The sequence below is a fragment of the Cottoperca gobio genome, chromosome 9, assembly GCF_900634415.1.
Source record: "Cottoperca gobio chromosome 9, fCotGob3.1, whole genome shotgun sequence".
Taxonomy (NCBI): Eukaryota; Metazoa; Chordata; class Actinopteri; order Perciformes; family Bovichtidae; genus Cottoperca; species Cottoperca gobio.
In genome coordinates, this window is record NC_041363.1 from 29668302 (window position 1) to 29691855 (window position 23554).

General features: G+C 41.3%; 1 protein-coding gene across 1 annotated transcript in view; it reads left to right on the forward strand.

Annotated features, from left to right (window-relative positions):
• abca2 (ATP-binding cassette, sub-family A (ABC1), member 2) overlaps positions 1 to 23554 on the forward strand; it is a 96852-nt gene that overhangs the window by 20990 nt on the left and 52308 nt on the right. The window contains 11 exon segments of the mRNA XM_029440234.1: positions 4071 to 4182; positions 5680 to 5843; positions 10908 to 11029; positions 13886 to 13999; positions 16288 to 16464; positions 17667 to 17888; positions 18767 to 19143; positions 20701 to 20860; positions 22663 to 22791; positions 22918 to 23085; positions 23251 to 23347. Coding sequence (XP_029296094.1) covers positions 4071 to 4182; positions 5680 to 5843; positions 10908 to 11029; positions 13886 to 13999; positions 16288 to 16464; positions 17667 to 17888; positions 18767 to 19143; positions 20701 to 20860; positions 22663 to 22791; positions 22918 to 23085; positions 23251 to 23347 — 1842 coding nt within the window.

Below are 23554 nucleotides of genomic sequence, written 5' to 3' on the forward strand. Positions count from 1 at the left end.
GGATTTAGAGTTCATCATAGCACAGAGACGGCACTGGTGAAAGTTACCAATGACCTTCTAATGGCATCAGACAAAGGACTTGTCTCTGTTCTTGTCTTGTTAGACCTCAGTGCTGCTTTCGACACTCTTGATCATGACATTCTACTACAGAGACTGGAACATTATATTGGCGCACTACGCTAGTTCAAGTCCTATTTATCTGAGCGATCTCAATTTGTATGTGTTAACGATAAATCCTCCATGACAGCCAAAGTCAGTCTTGGAGTTCCGCAGGGTTCTGTACTTGGACTGATTCTATTCCCCTTATATATGCTTCCTTTGGGCAATATTATAAGGAACCACTCTATAAACTTTCATTGTTATGCGGATGATACCCAATTATATCTATCAATTAAACCAGACGAACCCAATCAATTGTCTAAACTTCAAGCATGCCTTAAGGACATAAAAACTCCGATGTCCTGCAACTTTTTGATGTTAAACACAGACAAAACTGAAGTTATTATACTTGGCCCTAAACACCTCCGAAATGCATTTTTTAATGACACAGAAGCTCTGGATGGCATTAGTTTGGCCTCCAGCACCACAGTAAGGAATCTTGGCGTTATCTTTGATCAGGAACTGGCTTTTAACTCAAATAAATATCAAGGACTGCCTTCTTTCATCTACGTGACATTGCACATCCTGTCTCAAAATGATGCAGAAAAACTAGTCAATGTATTTGTTACTTGAAGGCTGGATTACTGCAAGTCATTGTTATCAGGTTGTCCCAAATAGTCGCTTAAGACTCTTCAGTTGATCCAAAATGCAGCGGCATCATATTACTCCTGTATTAGCTGCTCTGCACTGGCTCCCGGTAAAATACAGAATATAATTCAAAATCCTTCTCCTGATTTACAAAGCAATTAATGGTCAGGCTCCAGCATATCTTAAAGATCTCATAGTACCTTATAAACCAACTAGAGCATTGCGCTCCCAGACTGCAGCGTTACTTGTAGAGTCTCTAAGAGTACAATGGGAGCCAGAGCCTTCAGCTATCAAGCTCCTCTCCAGTGGAACCAGCTTCCAGTTAGCGTTTGGGAGGCAGACACCCACATGAGCAGGCTAAAGACTTTCCTTTTTGATAAAGTTTATAGTTAGGGCTGGCTCAGGTTTGCCTTGGATCAGCCCCTAGTTATGCTGCTATAGGCTTAGACTGCCGGGGGACACCTCCCTGCTCTCCTTCTCTTCCTCTCTCCTCCCCTCCCTCTTCTTCTCCCTCTCTATCTGTATGCATTTATGTAAATGTATGTTACTAACACAGCATCAGGGTTATCATCCTCGGAGTTTCTTTTGTATACGCCATATTTTTGTATACGTTATGCATTCGTTGGGTATTCGTCTGATACATTTTGTATAAATAAGTGATACCCTATCAATAAGTTAGACATGCGTATCTGTATATTATATTTGGACTTATTTTCATATACTCCAGCATACGTTTCTGCCATACAGATATGTGTGACAGGGCCTTTAGACAAATACGAATAAGTTCAACACATAATTTAGCTAAAAGTAACACATATGCAACTGCCAAGTACAGGAAGGACAGCTGTGTATTAAATTAACATTTGTGTTTTATATTATTAATGTGTTGCTTAGATTTACTCTGATGGAATAAGAATATAAGATATTTTATTCATCATTCAAACATGCCGTGAATGTGCAGCAACCTCGATGGTAGGAAACGGATTTAGGAGCAAATAAAAAAAACATTTAAAAAACAAAATTCAAAGCGGTAAACAGGCTTACTTTCATATCTTATAATCAGCTACAGTATACATCACAGTCTCTGTGACTGTAAGCGCACAAATCCGACTTGGAACGGCAACGAACAGCTCAAGAAGTTGTTGCAAATAAGTGAATATTTATTATATGATACGTCGGAGTCGTGTGCTAACAGAGCCACACACTGTATACATTTGCCCTGTGTTACTTTGCTCAGTGTATTTTTATGTATGCTGTGGGTGATATAAGATAGGAAAGTCAACCTATTTACTGCTTTGAATTATGATTTATATTTAGCTTCACACTGCCAGGGCTGCAGCTGAAAGAACAAGGCTAAATATTGTCATACAAGCCATAATTTCCCCAAGGAGGTGAATAAAGTATCTCATATTCTTATTCCATAAGAGTACATCAAAGCAACACATTAACTTAATGGGATACACAAATGTAATTATAGTCAGATCTACTTGTGCCCAGTGGGGCAGTGATATATATAATAAGCCTGTTTATTTGGGTGCTTTTATTGGCGTTGATCTCTTTTCTACCCCGGCAGGAAGTGAACCACCGTCGTAAGACTGAAGACAGGGTTAAATCTAAAGTTACCTTGTAACCCCAAGTCCTGCTTCGTAGTACAATCCTCTGACATGATACACATTTAGATTCCTTAGTTAAATGAATCAGGGTGTGTTTCTCTGTCTGTGTGTTTACTATATGTTCACCTAATACTGAGCCCTAACACATCTAGTCTTTAATATTTATTTTAGCATTTTTTCACAAAAGGCCTTCACTGAATTCTGAATGTGCTGAATTATACAAGGCACTTCTATGGTTGTTGTGACTTTGTCTGTGAAAACAACTGTCTTAATGTAATGAATTGCTGTTCATTCCATGTAATTATTGTTAATTCCATGTAGTTATTGTTCAATACAGCGGCTTGTGCAGCTAATGCTGTCTCTTAAATGAATGATGGATAACCTGTATTCAACACCTTGGCTTGGTGACCTTTATTCGCAGCTTGCTGGTCAGAGAGGACAGATTTCAATGAACTGAATACATTTACCTACTTCATGTCAATAGTTCCCAGTACCTCACAGAGCCACCTCCGTTCCAACACACTGTGAGGTTATATATCATTGAATTATCACTTTGTAATTGATTGCTTGACCACTTTATTGCTATAAAACAACACTGTATTAAAAGCCTAAACCCCAATCTGGGTTTGGATTTGACTAAAGATGAAGGTGTCTCTAACTTCTGCTATACTAACACTCTCTTTAGTCCTCCTGAGGTTTAACAGCAGATGTGTGAGTGCAGCTTCTGTGAGCCATTATTTTACATTGCTCAACTTTAATAACTTGAATGTTGAAACCAACCTGTCACAATGGACTTGAGAGGCAACGGAAAACAGCAGCTCAGTATGGATCAGGTAACTCAGGTAATACAAGGTGCTGTCTGATGCATTGCATCGCTTGTATCTAGGCAACACAGTATGTCTTTAGAGGTACATTTCACAATTTCAACTTTTACAACATGAACAAATCCGCACATGCTGTCTTCAACACGTATGAAAAGCTTGAAGGACAAATATGTCTTAACTAAAGGTCCACTTACTCAATTTCTGCAGGAGCTTTCAACATCGCCATGTCTATTTATATAAAACATAAAGACATACCGTATATCATTACAACTGTGTTTTATACTACTGTCAATCATTAGTTAGTTCTTTATACACCTGTTACGTTTGTAGATGTATTTGTGCACCCGCCTTCCATTTCTCAGAAATGAATAGGTGGATAATATGGATGATATGAGAGAGAGAGTATCCTGGAGGATAATAAGAAGTGTTTATGTGGCCAAATGTACAGGATCCACACACCCAGACAAGCTTCAGCAGCACAGTAACCATGGAAACATTGGGCTACTGGCAAGAGCTGAAGTTTCTCTTTTTTTCTCAGGTTGAGAGCTTGTCCAGCCAGCATTTATAGACTGATGAGGGAAAATGTCATGGGCCATTATTGTGGAAGAAAGTGCTGAAAGGCCTATGTATTCAGAATTGACATGTAGGAGCCTCTCTGGCCAGAAGCTGCTCATCTGACATCTTTCTTTCTTTCCGACTCTAACACAGAATCTCTTCCACTGCTTTTTCATCCTCATTGTCCTGTTTGGTCCTCATTCTCCTATTTTTTTACACCTGTATCCTCTGTATTTTATTGTATACCTCTGACACCTCCTCTTCCTTTGTCTCTGGTTTTGTCTATTCTCTTTTTGTCCGTTCTACCCTGTTATTCTTCCCTCATATCCAGCCTTTTACAGCGCAGCCCCACTCACCTCAGCTGGCATCATTCCCATCATGCAGTCGCTGTGCCCAGATGGACAAAGGGATGAATTTGGTTTCCTGCAGTACAAGAACTCCACGTGAGTAGATTTTTGACAGCAATCACTTATCAGTCTCAACTACTCTCGGAGGGATCGTTGGTTATTCTGGGTGGAATGGCATTGTATGTTGTTCTCTTGCTTTCCAGTGTCGTGCCAGGCTCTTGAGCCCTTAATTGTGTCTCCAGCGACCATGGGAGAGGCTCACTTTGCACCCAGTGAGAATATGCTTAGTCAGTTTTTAGTGTCCACCTAGAAACTTGTTTTTTGTTATCACTTTGTTTTGTATAGGATTATGCATTGTCTCTGCATTTTTATTTCTTTGTGATGAGGATTGTTAGCCATGCTAGCGGAATGGCTTTACGGATGGCAATTTCAGTCTATTGAACGTCCATTAATTCAGTCGAGACAATTCACAACAATCACAACAATTATAATATGGATTCCCATTGAATTAAATGAAATTCCCATGACATTTGTGATCCCCAGAAGATGAATCGTAAATATTTTGATGATCATCATCAGGCCAATTGATGATTGATCAATTCTGGAAACTCATCTCAACATGTACTGCATGGGTAAATATTCCCATTGTGAGACTAATAAAGGATTTCTGATTCTGATTCTGAGAAGAGGTGGAACGTTTCTCCAAATCCACAATTCAATTTGACTTTCGATTTTAAGGTCACGATTCAAATTTTGATTCCATTCAAACGTTTCTTTCCAGCACTGACGGCTCTGCTATTGTTTGTGCCCTGACAACTATCTGTGGGAATGTACCACACTAACACCATATGGTCAAATTTAAATAATTTATTTAAAATGCAATAACAATAAGTTATTTAAACAGGGAACAAACTAAACACAAAAACAAAACAAAAACACGAGATGGCTGAAGGGGTATTTTACAACAACAGCTGGAGTTTCCTCACCTTCCAAACACCACGAGGTCCTGAACTGTAGTTTTTCTGTCAACGTCACTTTGTTTACATAATTCATGGTGAAGGCAAAGTGTTCCCACACGGTGACTTCAGGGAAGCAGGAGGATTCTCCACTTCTGTTGTTCCTCCATCATCTCCAGCAGTGGCCGTGGTAAGCTACACTGTGGTGTCTTTGAGCTGCATGCTCCGGTAAACTGGGTTGTGTTGCTGTGAGTATTGTGTTTTCTTTGAACGCACAAAACTAGGCAGGGTGGAGAGAAATAAATACTGGGAAACTCGAAGATCCTGGTTTTAATTCCGATGATCAAAATTGAAAGCTCATTTTGATACATTTTTATTTAGTATCTAAATCGTGACACCCTTACTAATTTATTAACTTTGGAGGTGCTGATGGATTGTATTCATTTTGTCTATATGCTAAATACTGGTTTTAGTTGTAGTTTAACTTTCAATGTGATTCCTAGGAGGAATTCTGAGAAGCTTCATAAATACATTCATAAATTTTTTCTCCTGTCACACTATTAATATCCTGCCTATCCTCTCTTCTTCCTTTTGCCACCACGTCACTCACTGTGTCACTCCCTCTTTCCTCCGTTAGTGTGACCCAGCTGCTGGCGCGGATCAGTGAAGTGGTTGAACAGAACCGCCTCTTCATGTCTGACCGGCCTGGTTTAGGTCAAGAACTTGAGACCCTGCAGCAGCACCTGGAGAGTCTCAGCTCAACCCCTTTTCCACCGGACCACAACTTCAACACCAGTCAAGGTTTGATATATAGCCACGCTTTACCTAATGTGTTTGTAAGATGTCTACCTCTTCCAGGTTCCTGTCATCTAATGATCATCGGCACAAAAGTGAAATCACTGCTGAAGTGTTGAGAAAATCTGCAATCTGTGGTACACAGTTATACATCACTGGTTTTGCAGCGGTTTGCAATTATTTTTTTTATTATTATTTTTCTGAAGACTATATTTCCCTCTAATGCTGTGCAAAGTGTTGATACAGTCTTTAGGTGAGGTCGGACAAGAATTGGCACTGTTGAAATGTGAGTGGCCCAGGAATTACTACTTTATCATTTTAAGTCATGCATCATATTCCTAAAATATGTTGGGACATAGAACATATCTGCTTTAGTGACCGACGTTATGACTCCTAACTGACCTAATTTCAGTCATGTTGGTTTGTTAAATAAATGGTTTGTATTCCTTTATACAGAGGAGAGTTGGTGGAGAGCTGGTACAGAAGAAAATGCCATTTCATTGGTCCTTCTGCTCTTAAAAATGTCACTCTTTCTTTTTAAATTCTTTTTGAAGAAGTGTTCTTATTGTAAACAAACTCAAACGCTGCACATTTTTTTTTAGATTTAGAAAATGTAGAAAAAAATAGTGAAGTTTGTTATGCAGTATTTAGACATATGGTGTAACAACAGGCTGTGTATTTAAAGGGACAACACAAATAATACATAGATAAAAAACACAAATGTATTCAGGCACAGATGTACATAATGCCCAGAAAAGAATGCATTAAATGTTGTAAGATGTTGTAGTTAGAATCCCAATTGGAACTACAAACCCCGATCTCAGTGCTGCTATGATAAAGGCAGAGTAAAACACCCGGTAGTAGTAAAACTTAGTTTTGTTACTTACTCATCTAGCTTAGTAGAAATAACTGTTTTTATCACTCTCCCTCTTTGCCTTCTTTGCCTCCTCCGTCAACGGGGCATGTACTTTAAGATAAAGCCAAAATGTTGTGTATTGCCACTTTAAGATTATCTTTAAGATAAATGGAAAAGAAGAACATCTATCTCTATGCTCCCTTTCTAATCATCCACTTAAGGGCATATCCAGACTCTAAAACAAAACAGAGATGATAATCCTAATATCCTTCATGAAAGAAACACTTATTTAGACATTTATTTCCAAATATTAAATCAATGGCTACCATATACATTCAATTACTTCAATCTGATCATTCTGAATGTATCGTGTTCCCATTGAACTGAGCAGATCTGTGAGCCACATCAAAGGATAGGTTCACTTTTTTTTTTAAGTCTGTTTTACAGCAATACTCTTATGTCTATGGGGCGGTTTCACAGACAGAGCTTAGTTTAATCCATGAATAGACCTTAATGCGGACTAGTTAATCTAAAACATTCAAGTCTCTTGCATAAAAGAACCACAATACAATGAAATGAAACCACAATACAAACCAAGGATCCAGACACAACCTACATCCACACGTTCCTTTAGGAAGTGGTCTCCGGAGGCAGAGGAGGCTCTGAGAGACTGTTTTGAGTCTACTGACTGGAGCGTCCTGCAAGAGCCACATGGTGAGGACATTGAGGGAGTGTCGCACTGTATCACTGACTACCTGAACTTCTGTATGGATGTTGTGGTTCCCATAAAAACTGTACGCTGCTTCCCTAACAACAAACCTTGGATCACCAGCAATGTCAAGGACATTCTTAACAGGAAGAAGAGTGTGTCCAAGGATGCTAAAGGCCTGTTCTGCTGAACTCGGGAAGCCCCATCAGTGTATGTTCAACCTGAGCTTGCGGCTGGGGAGGGTCCCAGTTCTCTGGAAGACTTCATGTTTCATCCCTGTCCCCAAAAAGAAACACCCTAGGGAACCAGATGACTTGCACTGACTTCACACATGATGAAGACCATGCAGCGGCTGTTGCTCCATCACCTCAGACCCCAGGTCCGCCATGCACAAGATCCTCTGCAGTTCGTTTACCAGGCGAAGGTGGGTGTGGATGACTCCATCCTCAATCTGTTGCACAGTGCTTACTCTCATCTGGACAAGGGGAGTGGCGCGGTGAGAATGATGTTCTTTGATTTCTCCAGCGCCTTTAACACCATCCAGCCCCTACTCCAGAGAGCTAAGCTAACAGAGATGAGGGTGGACTCACATCTGGTGAGATGGATCACAGACTACCTCACAGAGAGACCACAGTACGTCAGGCTGAAAGGCTGCACGTCCGACACTGTGGTCAGCAGCACTCGAGCGTCACAGGGGACGGTACTCTCCCCTGTCTTGTTCACCATCTACACCTCTGACTTCCAGCACAACTCTGAGCTCTGCCACATGCAGAAATACTCAGATGACACTGTGATCTTTGGCTGTGTCAGGAATGGACAAGAGGGGGAGTACAGGAGCCTGGTGGAGGATTTTGTGAGGTGGTCCAAGTCGAACCATCTGCAGCTGAACACCTCCAAGACCAAGGAGATGATGGTAGATTTCCGAAGGATCAGGCCACACCTGCAACCTGTGTCCATCGAGGGGGTCGACGTGGAGGTGGTCAGGTCCTACAAATATCTGGGCCTGCAGCTGGATGACAAGCTCGACTGGACGGCAAATATGGACACTCTTCATAAGAAAGGGCAGAGTCGTCTGTACTTCCTGAGAAGGCTGAGGTCCTTCAAAATCTGCAAAAAACTACTGTTGATATTCTACCAGTCTGTGGTGGCCAGCGCTCTCTTCTATGCTGTGGTGTGTTGGGGAGGAAGCAGTAAGAAGAGTGATGCTGGGCGGCTGGACAGACTAGTGAGGAGGGCTGGCTCTGTAGTGGGCACAGAGCTGGACTCCCTAGTGACAGTAGCAGAGAGAAGGACCCTTGATAAACTGTCATCCATCCTGGACAACGCCCACCACCCTCTGCACAGCACATTCACCCAGCAGAGGAGCGTGTTCAGCGGCAGACTGCTGTCCCTATCCTGCTCCACAGACAGGCTCACAAACTCTTTTGTCCCCCTGGCCATAAGACTATACAACTCCTCTCAGTGATGGCCGGGGGATTCAGATTCAGATTCAGATTCAATTCAATTTCAAATCACAACAGCCTGTACTTTCACTTTCACTTTGTATTTATAACCGTTTTATTTCTAACAGTTTTATTGTATTTCTAGCATTTATCACTTTATCACTTAATTTTACTTTTTATTTTATCTTAAGTCTTATTTGAAATGTACATTTGTAATGGCGGGAGGGGGGGGGGGTAGATGGGTAATTGTTTAATTGTGTAAATGTTTTAAGCTACTGGATGCCTGAATTTCCCGCAGACTATAGAGTCTGTTGGTGTAATGGTGCTCATGAAAACCCGGAATGGATTCAAAAACATCAATTCTGATGTAACAGAAGACTGGCAGATGCAAAAAGAATACGTTCCAAAAACTACTAAAGCAAATTGTGTCCAACCATCCAACTATAGAAAGTAAAAACCATACTATAATTATTTCATATTTTTCAAATTTATATTTTCCAAAATCACATGTAGAATTATATCTGCCATTATAGACTCTGGAAGAACCTTAAACTGGCTTTAAAAAGCTTGAACTCAGAGGCCAGAAGAGAGCGATGTAAGACTGGTGGAGGACCACCAGGAACTAACAAAACCAATGAATTCAGTGACTTGCTGTCTGGAATTATAGAGCACCAGAACCTCTAGGTGGTAAACCAGACGATGACCATGTAGAACGTTCAGATGAAGACCTGAGCACTAATGGTAAATACACCACAGAAAGTGAATTAGTTACGTTGTCAGGTAATTATAGTCCCCTGTCAGTCTATCTTTTCCCACAGCTTTCATGTTGCTGATCTGTGAAGCACAGTGGCTGGCGCTGTTCTATTCCCAGAGGAAAGGAATCTGAACAGGCTGGAAGAGCCAGGGCACAGGGAGTGTGTGCCATCCACATCTGCTGGAGAATCGCTGAGAGAAGATGATGCCATCACCTATCAGCAGAGAACAACAAAGATGACCATGCAAGAAAAGTTTAAATGAAACTCTAAATTAGGATTGTATACACCCTGGACCTTGATGGAAAACCAGTTATTACGGTTCCTGTACTCCTCAGCATCAGGAGTTGATGGACACTTGATGGGAACATGACATCCATCTATGCAGCCAGTCACTCCTGGGAAGTGGCCATATTCATAGAACTGCACTTTATAGTTGGCTTGGGCAGCAGCATTAGGGAACTTTATATAAATACTCCTCAATTCGCAAATGGCCTTGCAGACTTTGTGAACTATTCTACAAACAGTTGCTTCACTGACGCCACACAAATCACCAGTTTCCCCATGAAAAGTTCCAGTTGCCAAAAACCTGAAAGTGAGCAAAACTTGGTGCGAAGTGGGTAAAGGCCTTCCTCTTTGAGACGAGGAGGAAAGGCTAGGCTTAAGCAAAGATATTATTTTGTACATTCTAAAGCGGTCTCAAAAGGTTATTTCATCATAGTAATTTAATGGATTAAATGCTGCCCATAAAGGTCCATGCTGCCTCACAAACAAACAGTTGGATTAATTTAAGATTCAATTTAGTCCTAGAGTAGCTCTAATCCTCCCTCTTGCAACCAGTTTAGTTTAATCCAGAACAAGCTAAATCCAGAACTATTTTAAAATGAGTCTGTGCAGGTCGCTTAGAGCTAGAACAGCCTAAATGGGCATTTTAGTCTGGGATTAGGCTTAAACCTTGAACGTGAAACCGCCCCTATATGTTCACTGAAATACTTCTGGTTGTTCTTCTGCATACTGACCATGAGATCCCTTCATACACAGTTCTCCTCCTCTGTAAAAAATACATGCTTAAATTCTGACTTAGAATTTGTGAACCTATCCTTTTATGTTATTTTCTTTCCTAAAATCATAGCAAATGTTTTTAGCAGATGTAAGACTGACCATTGTTAGAGGTTGTTTAGTGAATAAAGTATGTTTACTTTCAGAAAACTGAATTTGTGTGTGTGTGTGTGTGTATTTGTGTGTGTGTGTTTGTGTGTGTGTGTGTGTGTGTGTGTGTGTGTGTGTGTGTGTGTGTGTGTGTGTGTGTAGGCTTCACCCTGGCCAGTGTGTTGAAGAATCAGTCTGTTTTCCAGCAGTTCCTGGTCACAAACCTTTCCCTGTCCAGCTCCACGTCGGGCCTGCTGCTCAACACTCCAGTCAGCCTCAAACAGGTGATTCACTCGTACTTTACTTTAGTAGTCGGCGCTTATGGAAAGCTGATCAGAAAAGTGACACTCTCTCGCTGCTTATCAAATCAAATCAAATCAAATGTATTTGTATAGCCCAATATCACAAATTATACATTTGTCTCAGTGTGCTTTACAGACTGTACAGGTTACGACACCCTCTGTCCTTAGACCCTCGCATCGCACAAGGAAAAACTTCCTAAAAGAAACCCCAAAATTAAAGGGGGAAAAATGGAAGAAACCTCAGGGAGAGCAACTGAGGAGGGATCCCTCTCCCAGGACGGGCAGACGTGCAATAGATGTCGTGTGTACAGGATAAACAACATAGTACAAATACAACATTTGACAGAAATGATGTTGTGTTGAAAAAAAAAAGAGAAAGTATGGATGAATCCAGGAAAATGTCAAAAAGGCTTCCCGGTGTCCAGCAGGACCAGGGCAGCAGGCGCAGCCACAATTCATGATCCTGACGTAAACTTTATCAGTGGTAACCTGCCACATGAGAGACAGACACTCCGGGGATGATACCCCGGATGATGAGTTAGTAACATACATTTACATAAATGCATACAGATAGAGAGGGAGAAGAAGAGAGGGGAGGGAGGGGAGGAGAGAGGAAGAGAAGTAAGAGAGCAGGGAGGTGTCCCCCGGCAGTCTAAGCCTATAGCAGCATAACTAGGGGCTGATCCAGGGCAAACCTGAGCCAGCCCTAACTATAAGCTTTATCAAAAAGGAAAGTCTTTAGCCTACTCTTAAATGTGGAGAGTGTGTCTGCCTCCCGAACACAAACTGGAAGCTGGTTCCACTGGAGAGGAGCTTGATAGCTGAAGGCTCTGGCTCCCATTGTACTCTTAGGGACTCTAGGAACCACAAGTAACCCTGCAGTCTGGGAGCGTAATGCTCTAGTTGGTTTATAAGGTACTATGAGATCTTTAAGATATGCTGGAGCCTGACCATTAATTGCTTTGTAAGTCAGGAGAAGGATTTTGAATTCTATTGTGTATTTTACCGGGAGCCAGTGCAGAGCAGCTAATACAGGAGTAATATGATCCCGTTTCCTTGTTCTTGTCAATACACGTGCCACTGCATTTTGGATCAACTGAAGAGTCTTAAGCGACTTTTTGGGACAACCTGATAACAATGAGTTGCAGTAATCCAGCCTTGAAGTAACAAATGCATGGACTAGTTTTTCTGCATCATTTTGAGACAGGATGTGTCTTATTTTTGCAATGTTACGTAGATGAAAGAAGGCAGTCCTTGAGATTTGTTTTATGTGGGAGTTAAACGACAGATCTTGATCAAAGATAACGCCAAGATTTCTTCAAAGATGACGCCAAGATAATCCATGTGTTATAGGGCCAAACAGACCTATCAGATATAAGTAAAACATATTATTTTGATCTGGAATTGTTCTAATTATACAGTTGCATGTATTGAAAGCAATCAATTATTTGTCTCAAACATAGTTTATATCATATGTCATATGATATCTGTTTTAATAAAAGTGGTTGTGACATTTCCCATGTGACTTATATCGTGTATCGCCATTCAGCCTAAAAATACCGAGATATGATTTTTGGTCCAAATTGGCCAGCCCGACCAGAGTGCTTAGTCAGGCATGAGACGACGTGTTAGATTCATGTCAAATTAATGTAAAGAGTCTGATAGAGCTTCAATGTATTCTGATCATGTGTTCCGCACATTGATAAAACAAAATCTTTAAATAAACATTGACACTTCCCTGGCTAAACTACAGCTGAGCTAATTCCAATCATCAGTGTTGTTAAATTACTAAACTGAAACCATGCTTCAACACTGAATTTGGCAGGAATGATGGTAATTGCAGTATGTTTAGTAAATCAACCAAAGGATGACCTTTAAAATAATCTGTGCAGCAGTCATTTCAGGCTGCTGTAACTCAGTAACATCTGTGCCAGAGAGACAAACCCCTACATCCACTACAAACTACAAAAAGGATGTACAGGAAAGTCTAATTACGGTACAAATATTTTTCAGCAGGAGGCTGTTAATATGCTTGAAATGTTCTCTGCCATTCCATATCTCAGTCAGATCTGATTGAGTTAGGTTTACACATTCAGTAGTGCTGCTCACACTGCTCACACTGTGTAGTAACATGGAATGCCTAAGTAATCACCAGTATTACAAGCAACCAGTAATGAAGTCGTAAAGTGTCAGAGGTCACCCTGAAACATTATAGATTTATAAACAATGAATATATGAATGCTCTTTCTATTCTCTTCATTTTACTATGGAAGTCAGTGAGAAAGAATTAACAGGAAATGTGTGCTGCAAAGAATAAAAACATTTCTGTAAATACATATACCTTAATTATCTTAGTCGTGTCTTTATTTCCCTTTCACTGAGTATTAAGGGCTAGATTTTGGTACATACTTGTGGCATAACATGCAGCTCTGCACTACAAACTACCATTTTCCTCGGACACACTGAGGTCCCTTGTGCCAAACCAATCATCTTTGCGCCAAGAATGACCATGTTTTGCATTGAGCTTTTGACTTGCTCCATGTGTGTTCTAAAAGGTTTTGATCATTTATTTTGAGAAGGCACACTGCATCGACTTCTTTAAAACCTCACAAACCTTTATTGATGTTTTTCTTCATGTATCACTTTTACTTTACATTCTGACAGAACACACAATTTTATTCTGATGATGTCATTGATCCCAGCAAGACAGAATCAAGATGAATGAACATCTGCCACCCAAAGAAACTAGCATTCTGGTCAGCATTCGTTGTTGTTACATTCATGTGTGTGTGTGTGTGTGTCTGTGTCTGTGTCTGTGTCTGTGTGTGTGTGTTGTAGGTGTACAGTCTTATCTTTGGTACATCTGTCAGAGATGGAGGAGGGGCCCTACGTTGGATTCAGGGGGCAAAAGACAGCAGACACAAACCTAGCAGCAAAGTTCATGACCTGGAGGTAAGATCATACACCCAGACTCACACTTAAACACACACATAGAACACAGTGCCACATATCAGAAGACCAAAGTCCAGTTCTTGGTAGTAGTGAGGTTTATTTGCTGGCCCACTGCTGTTAACTGCAGTTAGTTACATCACAAATTGCAGCAATCATGGTGACTTCATAGAGGTCATGTGAAGAATAGTCTGGATTGAGTTTGTTCAATTGTATTATTCTAAGTGAGATTAGATGCGGATTCCGTCCTGGTCGTGGAACAACGGACCAACTCTTCACTCTCTCAAGGATCCTGGAGGGGGCCTGGGAGTACGCCCATCCAGTCTACATGTGTTTTGTGGATCTGGAGAAGGCGTATGACCGGGTCCCCCGGGTAATACTGTGAGAGGTGCTGCGGGAGTATGGGGTGAGGGGGTCACTTCTGATGGCCATCCAATCCCTGTAAGCCCAAAGCGAGAGTTGTGTCCGGATACCCGGCAGTAAGTCGGACTCGTTTCCAGTGAATGTTGGCCTCCGCCACGGCTGCGCTTTATCACCAATCCTGTTCGTGATTTTCATGGACAGGATATCGAGGTGTGGAGGAGAGGGGTTGCAGTTCGGTGGCCTGAGGATCTCATCGCTGCTCTTTGCAGATGATGTGGTCCTTATGGCATCATCGGTCTGTGACCTTCAACAGTCACTGGATCGGTTCGCAGCTGAGTGTAAAGCGGTTGGGATGAGGATCAGCACCTCAAAATCTGAGGCCATGGCTCTCAGCAGGAAAACGGTGGATTGCCTACTCCGGATAGGGATTAAGCCCTTACCCCAAGTGAAGGAGTTCAAGTACCTCGGGGTCTTGTTCTCGAGTGAGGGGACGATGGAGCGAGAGATTGGCCGGAGAATCGGAGCAGTGGGGGCGGTACTGCAGTCGCTTTACCGCACCATTGTGACGAAAAGAGAGCTGAGCCAGAAGGCAAAGCTCTCGATCTACCGGTCGATCTTCGTTCCTACCCTCACCTATGGTCATGAAGGCTGGGTCATGATCGAAAAGAACGAGATCACGGGTACAAGTGGCCGAAATGGGTTTTCGTTGAAAGGAGCCAGTTGAGGTGGTTCGGGCATCTAGTAAGGATGCCACCTGGGCGCCTCCCTAGGGAGGTGTTCCAGGCACGTCCAGCTGGGAGGAGACCCCGGGGAAGACCCAGGACTCGGTGGAGAGATTATATCTCCTCACTGGCCTGGGAATGCCTCGGGATCCCCCAATCCGGAGCTGGAGCATGTGGCCCGGAGAAGGGAAGATTGCGGTTCCTAACTGGAGCTGCTGCCCCCGCGACACGACCCCGGATAAGCGGTAGACGATGGCTGGATGGATAAGTGAGATTAGAATAAGTTCAATTGATTTATCTGCAGTGTATACAAGCAGAAAGAAACTGCTAAAAAACACTGCACACACATTTTTACATGAAACTAATATTGTGCCTCTGGAAACCTTTTACATACAAGCTTCACAAACATCCACTTGGACTTGATGAACTGATTAGAATGTGGTGGTCAAAGGCCAAGGTCACTGTGACCTCACAAAACATCTTTGTTTGGCCAGAACTCAAGAATTAATTAGCTAATTATTACAATTTCACACAAATGTCTTATAAGATCAAATGATGAAGTGATGGCATTTTGGACAGACATGATTGAAAACAGCAACTTGAGTGGGTGGTGGAGGCAGTAATTATTTTCTTTTTGTAACATTTTAAAGTTTGCAGGGAACATACCATGCAGAAGGAAACACTGCGATGAGGTCTTACAAAGGCAGTTATTTTACACAGGAATTCACACACAGTCACTCTTTAGCATTACAACTAAAAGGAATAAAAGACATCCTGATGATCGTGTTGAATCATCTGTTTCCTGGACAACAATCTAGTTTTGTCCAGTATTTTTCACTCATTTCTCACTCAAGTCATCTTCTCCATGGAGCGAGGGTACTACTAAATAAATATTTTGGAGAATAAACATCCCGTTGATATGGTGGCAATGCACTCCAAATTTAGAAAAGACATACAATACTGTACATGCTGACATTAATTAACAGAAAGTCTAACAAAGGTAATGTGAAGGATACCTTTTATGGCTTTTGCATGTTTCTTTCACTATTGCTGATTAAATGACCTAATTATATGCCAAACAACAGGCATACGACTTTTCATTATTTCAGCTTTTAACTGGTATTTTATTGCAATGTGTTTTAGTGAACACACTTCACATCACGTAACAGTAATGTCCTTATTGCCTGTCCTCTCCTTCTCCCCTAGGAGAAGCTGCTGGGAGATGTACACAGTCTGGATGGAGGTCTGATACACAAAGCTTTACGTGACCCTACAAAAGCAGCCCACAGGCAGGCTCTGCTCCAGCTGATGTCCCAGGCTTTAGGCCTCACTGAAGTCACAGGAAACCAGAGAAATAACCAACAGGCCCTGAAAGAGGTGGAGGTATATCTGCTGATTTAGGCTATGTCGAGCCATGGTGTACATGTGCAACCTCACAAGCAGCCTAAGAGAGCAAAGGGGTGGACCAGCCCTGCACACCCACACACTTGTTTGATTGATTGATTGATTGATTAGACCTCTGCTATACCTTGGGACTGTATGAGGTCATTAAACTCCCCCTGTAACATTTGCAACAAAACTAACAGGAGAGTCTGGCAGCAAAAACACCAATGTGACTGAAAAAATACTGAATTGAGGATTTAAACTGATGTTTTTTTTTACTTAGGGCTGGATTAAAAATATTGTTTCTTTTAGAATTGCAGTTGGCCAAAGTGTCCCTTTGTTCATTCAGGTCCCAGCCTACTGCAAGAGAGCAGAAGCAGGTTACCACCACCACCTTATATCATGTGACGGAAGGTTTTTGTTTATTAGATACCAAAGTGATATATAAATATGGACAAGAGTTTGTCATACTGTTGTCAAGACAATATTTAATATTAATTATATAATTAAATTTCTCCAGCAGTTGAACATTGCAACACTTCCCTGCTCACAAACAGGACAACGACAGAGGGGAGAGGAGGGATGAGGTCAAATAATACTTTATTAATAATTTACGTTCCGCCTTGTTCCGCAAACAATGTCCTCTCTGGGTAGGCACGGCCCAACTCTGTTTTGCTAGATCTGATGAGATCGGGCCGATAATCTGGAGTGGTGTGTAGAGGTGTGAACTTCTCTCTCAAACTGGTGTCCAGCCCCTCTCTATAACAGAAAGCTTTTCAACCTACTTTCGACTTTTGCCTTCCAACATGGTCGCACAACGTCTACGTTTATTTTAAGAATACCCTTGCATATCAAAACTACCAAGTTATAAAGTTAAAAACAGGAAAGGCATTACATAAGATCAAATGTTAAATTACAAAGACAGCAACTCCAAAGAATTGACTATATAATTAATGCATTTCACTAGTAAAGTCACTTTACTACCTGTGAAAACAGTTTCATCATGTGTTCTGTGGCTGGCTCTGTGTAGTATGTAGGTTATTATACTGACAGAAAATATGCGCTAATCTGAAACCTGAGCTCAAATTATATTTATAGGGGACAATAATAATCATAATAATAATAATAATGATAAGTGAGAATTAGAGTAAAGGGTAATTAGATGCTGACATCGTCAAATGAACTGCTTCAATCTTCCACAGGGGGTCCTGCTGACTGGAGCCATGCTGGAGAGCCTCACCTGTGGGGAGGGCGAGGCCAGTGAGCTCAGTAAGATCCTGTTGGTGCCTGAGAAACAGCGACCCGAGCTGCAGGCCTATCTCAGCGCAGTGTGCAGTGGAGGGGAGGGTCAAAGGTCAGAGCGCTTCAGGCTGATGAGCCTCGAGCTGAGAGAGCAGATCAACACACAGAGTGTCACTGAGAAGGTACACAAGACACATTTGCTATAGATCTACTGCTTTCATCAGCTACAAAGAAAAACAATTGCTGCAGATCGCTGCAACCGCGACACGGGCTGCAATGTGATCGCTCGGAGGAATTCCTCACCTTCAATGTACGTAGACTAAAAGCTCTTATTTTTGCCACTGACCAGCTCTAAATGCCGAGAAATCCTTTAGCTTGATCCGATCTTTATGTTATTGTAAATATTCAGCCATGACATTGAGCAACACTGACATTTGGATAACACTAAACTACTTTTTGTGTACTCCAACACAACAAACTTTGACAACACAATAAAAACAGAGGGGATGAAAGGAAAGGTAAATAAAAAAGTTGTATGTCTCTGTAAGGTCCTTTCCATAATGTTGTCAGACACTTATAGTAACAATCTGAGCCTGGACGTACGCTGATGTTGCGGAATTGCCCCGAGCAATAACATTGCAATCTGTTTCTGCCTGTCAGATGCAGCGCTCTTGGTCACTCCCTTGTTCACTATTTCACGATAAAAGATAGCACTGTAGTTTCCTCTATAGTGAGCAGTAAATTTAGATTTCAATCATCAAGTTTTCTTGAGTAGTTGTGTACACCTGATGTGATGTAAAGATGCATAGTAGAGACAATTAAATGAACTTGTACCCACAACATATTGATCTTGTTCACACAAGATATAACAAAAGAAATGTATCTTTTTAGACTTTCAAGACTAATAGTTCTAGTATAAAACTTGAATTAAAATGTTTAAAGAAAACTGTGAATACATTTATTCATCTAACTAACATCAGCTAGTTTGGATTATATTATATTTGCTAACTAGCTCCCTCCCTCCACCATTGCTTCCTCTATACCACTCTCATCCCACCAGCTTCACCTGGAACAGCCCAACTCCTTGGCTCCGCTTTCTCAGTCCAACCTCCGGGCCTTATTGAAGGACCTGGCTGAAGTAGAGAGGCTTCTTAAGGACGTGGACCTGCTCTCTGGCCTGGCCCGCCTGCTTCCCAAAGGAGCCTGTACTGGTCGAACTTCAGCCTCCCCCACAAACATGACTTGGCCCCTTAACATTACCACCTGGGGCCCCAACACGACTGACATCCCTGGAGAAGAGGGGGAGGAAGAAGCAGAGGGAGATGGAGGAGCAGGAGAAGGGAAAGTGAAGGAGGAAGCAGAGAACCCTCACTCTCAGTTCTCAGCCTTTGTACAACTGTGGGCCGGATTGCAGCCAATTCTGTGTGGGCACAACAGGTGGGTGAGGCAAACGAGGGGATGAAATCTAAAATGACAAAATGATAGCTCTGTTTGAAGAGCGTTTTTTTTATGTTGTTGTGGAATGAATGCTCCGAAGTACAGATATCTGTCTTTACAATTTAAAGGATAATTCCATTTTACTGCAACTTTGATCCCAGTTCTTTTTTGTTTTGACCATAATTTCTAGCTATAAGATTAACATTGTACTCACAGTAATAACTGCTGAGAGCTACGATATCGCTTAAAACATAAGTCTTTAACAGGGGTTCCGAGGTACTGCAGGGGGGTCGCAAAATTGTTGTAGATAAAGCAATTAAAAAAACGTTTTATGTTTTTTTTACAGTTTTTTGTTTTTGCTTTGCCATTCACATTCCCTCCTCTGCTGTACTTCGCAAAGGGCGGTGACACACCTACAGTCAGAGACAGAGTGGAGGAAAGGAGAGGGGTGAACTAAAATAAATCCCCCCCCCCCCCCCTGTCGCACAGACCTCCTCAAGCCTCTTGTGTACATATATACAGTAGGGCGTCCCTGCACCACACTACACCAGTTTGGGGGTCCTTGGCCCGAAAAACATTGAAGACCCCTGGCTTAAAAGACATCCAAAAGGACAAAAAACACGAGCACTCAGAAGATCCAGCCCCTGCATTAATCAATCATTTCAAATGAACGTTGAATGGTCAAAGGCAGACCGTATCTGAGTTTCATGTCGATTCAAGTTAGACGAGGTCACATATCCCTAGCCTGGCGTCTTTGTGGAAGTGATAAATGGTGCCCTACAATATTAATGCTAATATCAGCAGCAATAATAACAGGATAACACACTAATCAACATCAAACATTTTACTCATAGCAGCATCATTTTGATGTAACAGTGCTCACATAATTGAAACATGACTTTGTAAATGGACTTTCTACATATATATATACATATATATATATATATATATATATATATATATATATATACATATATATATATACATTTTTAGATTTTATGAAACTATTAGCTAGCATTAAACAAGGTAGACTAAACAAATAAGAAAAAGTGGGTGTCAGAGGTTCAACAGGAATTACATTTGCTCATCCTCGACATATATCGTCAGCTGTGTGTAGTCAATCACGTTGTGGGGATTTCTAACAGTAAATACTGTTGCCTATATTACAATGGGGGTATTTATGGCTCTGGATAGCTAGCTGACGTTATTAATATACAATAACGTTAGAGTAACGCAACATTAACCAAAAGCAAAAGGAAATAGGATTACTTTAGTAATAATGCATGATTATTGCGGCGTTAAACAAACTGTCAAACTTGTTGCCAAAATTTTTTGTAATTACAACTGATGAAATGATTGCTTATATTTTATACAAAAATAAGTCCTTAGTTGTAATAAACTGGAATTATCCTCAAAACTAGACTGATGTGTAAGCACTGCATTGATGTGTCTTTAACAATGCTTAATCCTCACTTTCTTTGGTGTTTGTATCAAGTTCCCAAGTACTGTGACTCGGCAGTAAAGTTAATGGCCTTTAATCTGTGGCTCTTGTTGCAGGATCATTGAGCCAGAGGCTTTGAAGCAGGGCAATATGAGTTCTCTGGGATTCACTAGCAAAGAACAGAGGAATCTGGGACTGCTGGTTCACTTGATGACAACAAATCCCAAGATCCTCTACTCCCCCATTGGATCCCAGGTGGATAAAGTGATTCAAAAGGCAAGTAGTCTGCACTGCCTTTGGTGTCTCTCTGACAAAGCTGTGCTCCAAACTGAAGAATTCCAGAACTATGGTTACAGCTGCTATGGTTTTTCTCAGCTTGGGGAGGGAAACAAGCTTTAAGTACAGCACTGAAATGGTATCACCTTATACAATTGTTATGGTGAATTTTTTTAAGTGTCTTATTCACACATCCAGCAGGGAAAATGAGCTTTCATTTGTGTTTTCTCACTGTGTTCACTGTTAATTTAGTCTGTGTGCATTTGGTGTTTTACAGGTTCTGTAATGTAGAGTTTGTCAGAGCTGAAAACCCCAAACAATGAGCTAAAAAGGGGAATCGCAGAGTGAAAAGGATGTGTTCATTCATCACTATGAGAGGTCTTTTCTACTACTTCAAAAAAACGTTTTACTAAAGGAAATAATTTACAATTGTTGGAAAAATATTCCTAATAACACCACACAGTCAGGATCCAAATCAAATAAAAGGGTTTAATCTATATTCTTGCAAGAAGGAGCGAGTTATATATACCAAGATGATCAAACTCACAAAATCTGCTGTGTTGCTCAGAGAAACAACTGTCTCTACTTCTACATATATACACAAACATCAAAGGACAAACTTATTCAGATTGGAGGGGTCAAAAGGTATGAATTTACAGAGATAAAAAGGAACACATCTATTCAGAGAGGTTGTCTTTGATGTTTATTACTTGTTTACAGTAGATAACAGATGTGCTGATCCATCACCTGATGACTGTTCTTTTATTGATCTACAGTGCCTCAGCAGTTTGTCTCCTGTCCCCTGCTGTGTTTAGCCCCCAGTTTAACCTCTTGCCTTTTGCTGTGTTAATTACTTAGTTACTGAATTTTTCCCATCAACAATCCTTAAAAGAAAATGACAGGAGGAGCTAACAGCACCGCACAGAGAAAACATTTCACAAAGACACATGGATGAATTGTGCTGTGATCAAAGCTGGTTACATTTGTGTATGTATCCAGAGCGGATATATCTTATTCCTCTGTGACATGGAGCTCCATTGTTGGTCCAAACACTATTTATTCGGTCCTCCTTTACAATACAATACTATTAAAAACATGTTCCTTTATTACCATGAACACACACACTGTAGTTCATTTTTGACTGAATCCCACACACACACACCATCCTGCTGCCACACATACTACAAACAGTGGACAACTGTTTAAGGAAATGATTGAGCCTTCTCTTTAAATAAATTATATATTTTTCAGCTGTTTTTAAAAATGTGTGTTTATTCCAATCGGGGGTGTTGGGGTGAGCAGGTATGGGGAGACAGACAAACAAATTGGTCTTTTCATGGGATTTCTTCACAGCAATAAAAATATAGAATAACACCAGCTTTGTTCTTTAAGGTGCGTTCTGTTTTATTCCCTACTGACACTGAAAGACGCTGCATCCAGAACCAGAGACTCCTAGAATAAACAACAAGCAAACTGGGAATGATTTTATAATTTGTCTTCCACTCAAAAGACATTTAACATGCACTGTCCAACATGCTGATTAATCTGGCTTTGACATGTTGCTGCTGGCCTCTCTTAGCCTCAACAATAACACACAAGTCTACTTATTATCTGTGGATGGCCACAGACTGAGTATTGGCATCAGCTCTGTAGATAAAGAAGATGGTAGAGATAGTAGTGAGTGTGGGAGGGAGGGAGAGAGATTGAGAGAGGAGGTGGAGGAAGAAAGGAGTGGAAACCAACGGACATTCATACAAAATGTAATGAAAAAATAAAAACTTATTTTAACTTTTTGCACTTAGGCCAATGAGACATTTGCATTCATCGGTAACGTGACACACTATACCTGGGTTTGGCTCAACATCTCCGCAAAGCTCAGGACATTTCTGGAGGAGGGCCGGTTGCACAACCACCTAGTGTGGCTACAGCAGGTAAACTGATCTTTTGACATTATTAATGATACAGTACTATCAGGGTGTGAAAAAAACATCTGTGCATTGATATTTTCCCATTGAGTTCATCTTTCTCATTCTATCCTCCTTCTCCTCTCCCTCCAGCTGTCCTCAGAGCTTCAGGAGCACCCTGAGTTGTTAAATGGCACAGACAGTGAGCTGATGCAGGGTCTGATGGAGGGAAACTACAGTCTTCCTAACATCTCCACCCTGCTGGAGCAGCTGGACACCATTGACAACGCTGCCTGCGGCTGGACGCGCTTCATGTCTAAGGTTGGTATAGTGTAAAACAGTGGCTCCCAACTTGCTCAGAGCAAACATGCAAATGCTGCAGAAATCAAGTATGATGGTTTAACCTTTGTGCTCAGTTCTAACAATACTTCTTGATTAATGTATTTCTGCTGTAAAATTATTTGTGTCCTTGCCCTGTACTTCCAGGTCAGTGTTGATGTCTTCAAGGGCTTTCCTGACGAGGACAGCATCGTCAACTACACCCTAAACCAGGCCTACCAGGACAACGTGTCTGTGTTTGCCAGTGAGTCCTCCCTCTGTGTCAGTGTGATCATGGTACCTCAGTTTATAGTAAACAAATGCTTGTAGACAGTCCTAACTCTGTTTGCTTTAACGCGAACCATGTTGTTGGGTTTTTTTTTTTAGATTAGATTCAATTTTATTGTCATTGTGCAGAGTACAGGTACAAGCCAATGAAATGCATTTAGTATCCAACCAGGAGTGCAAAAAG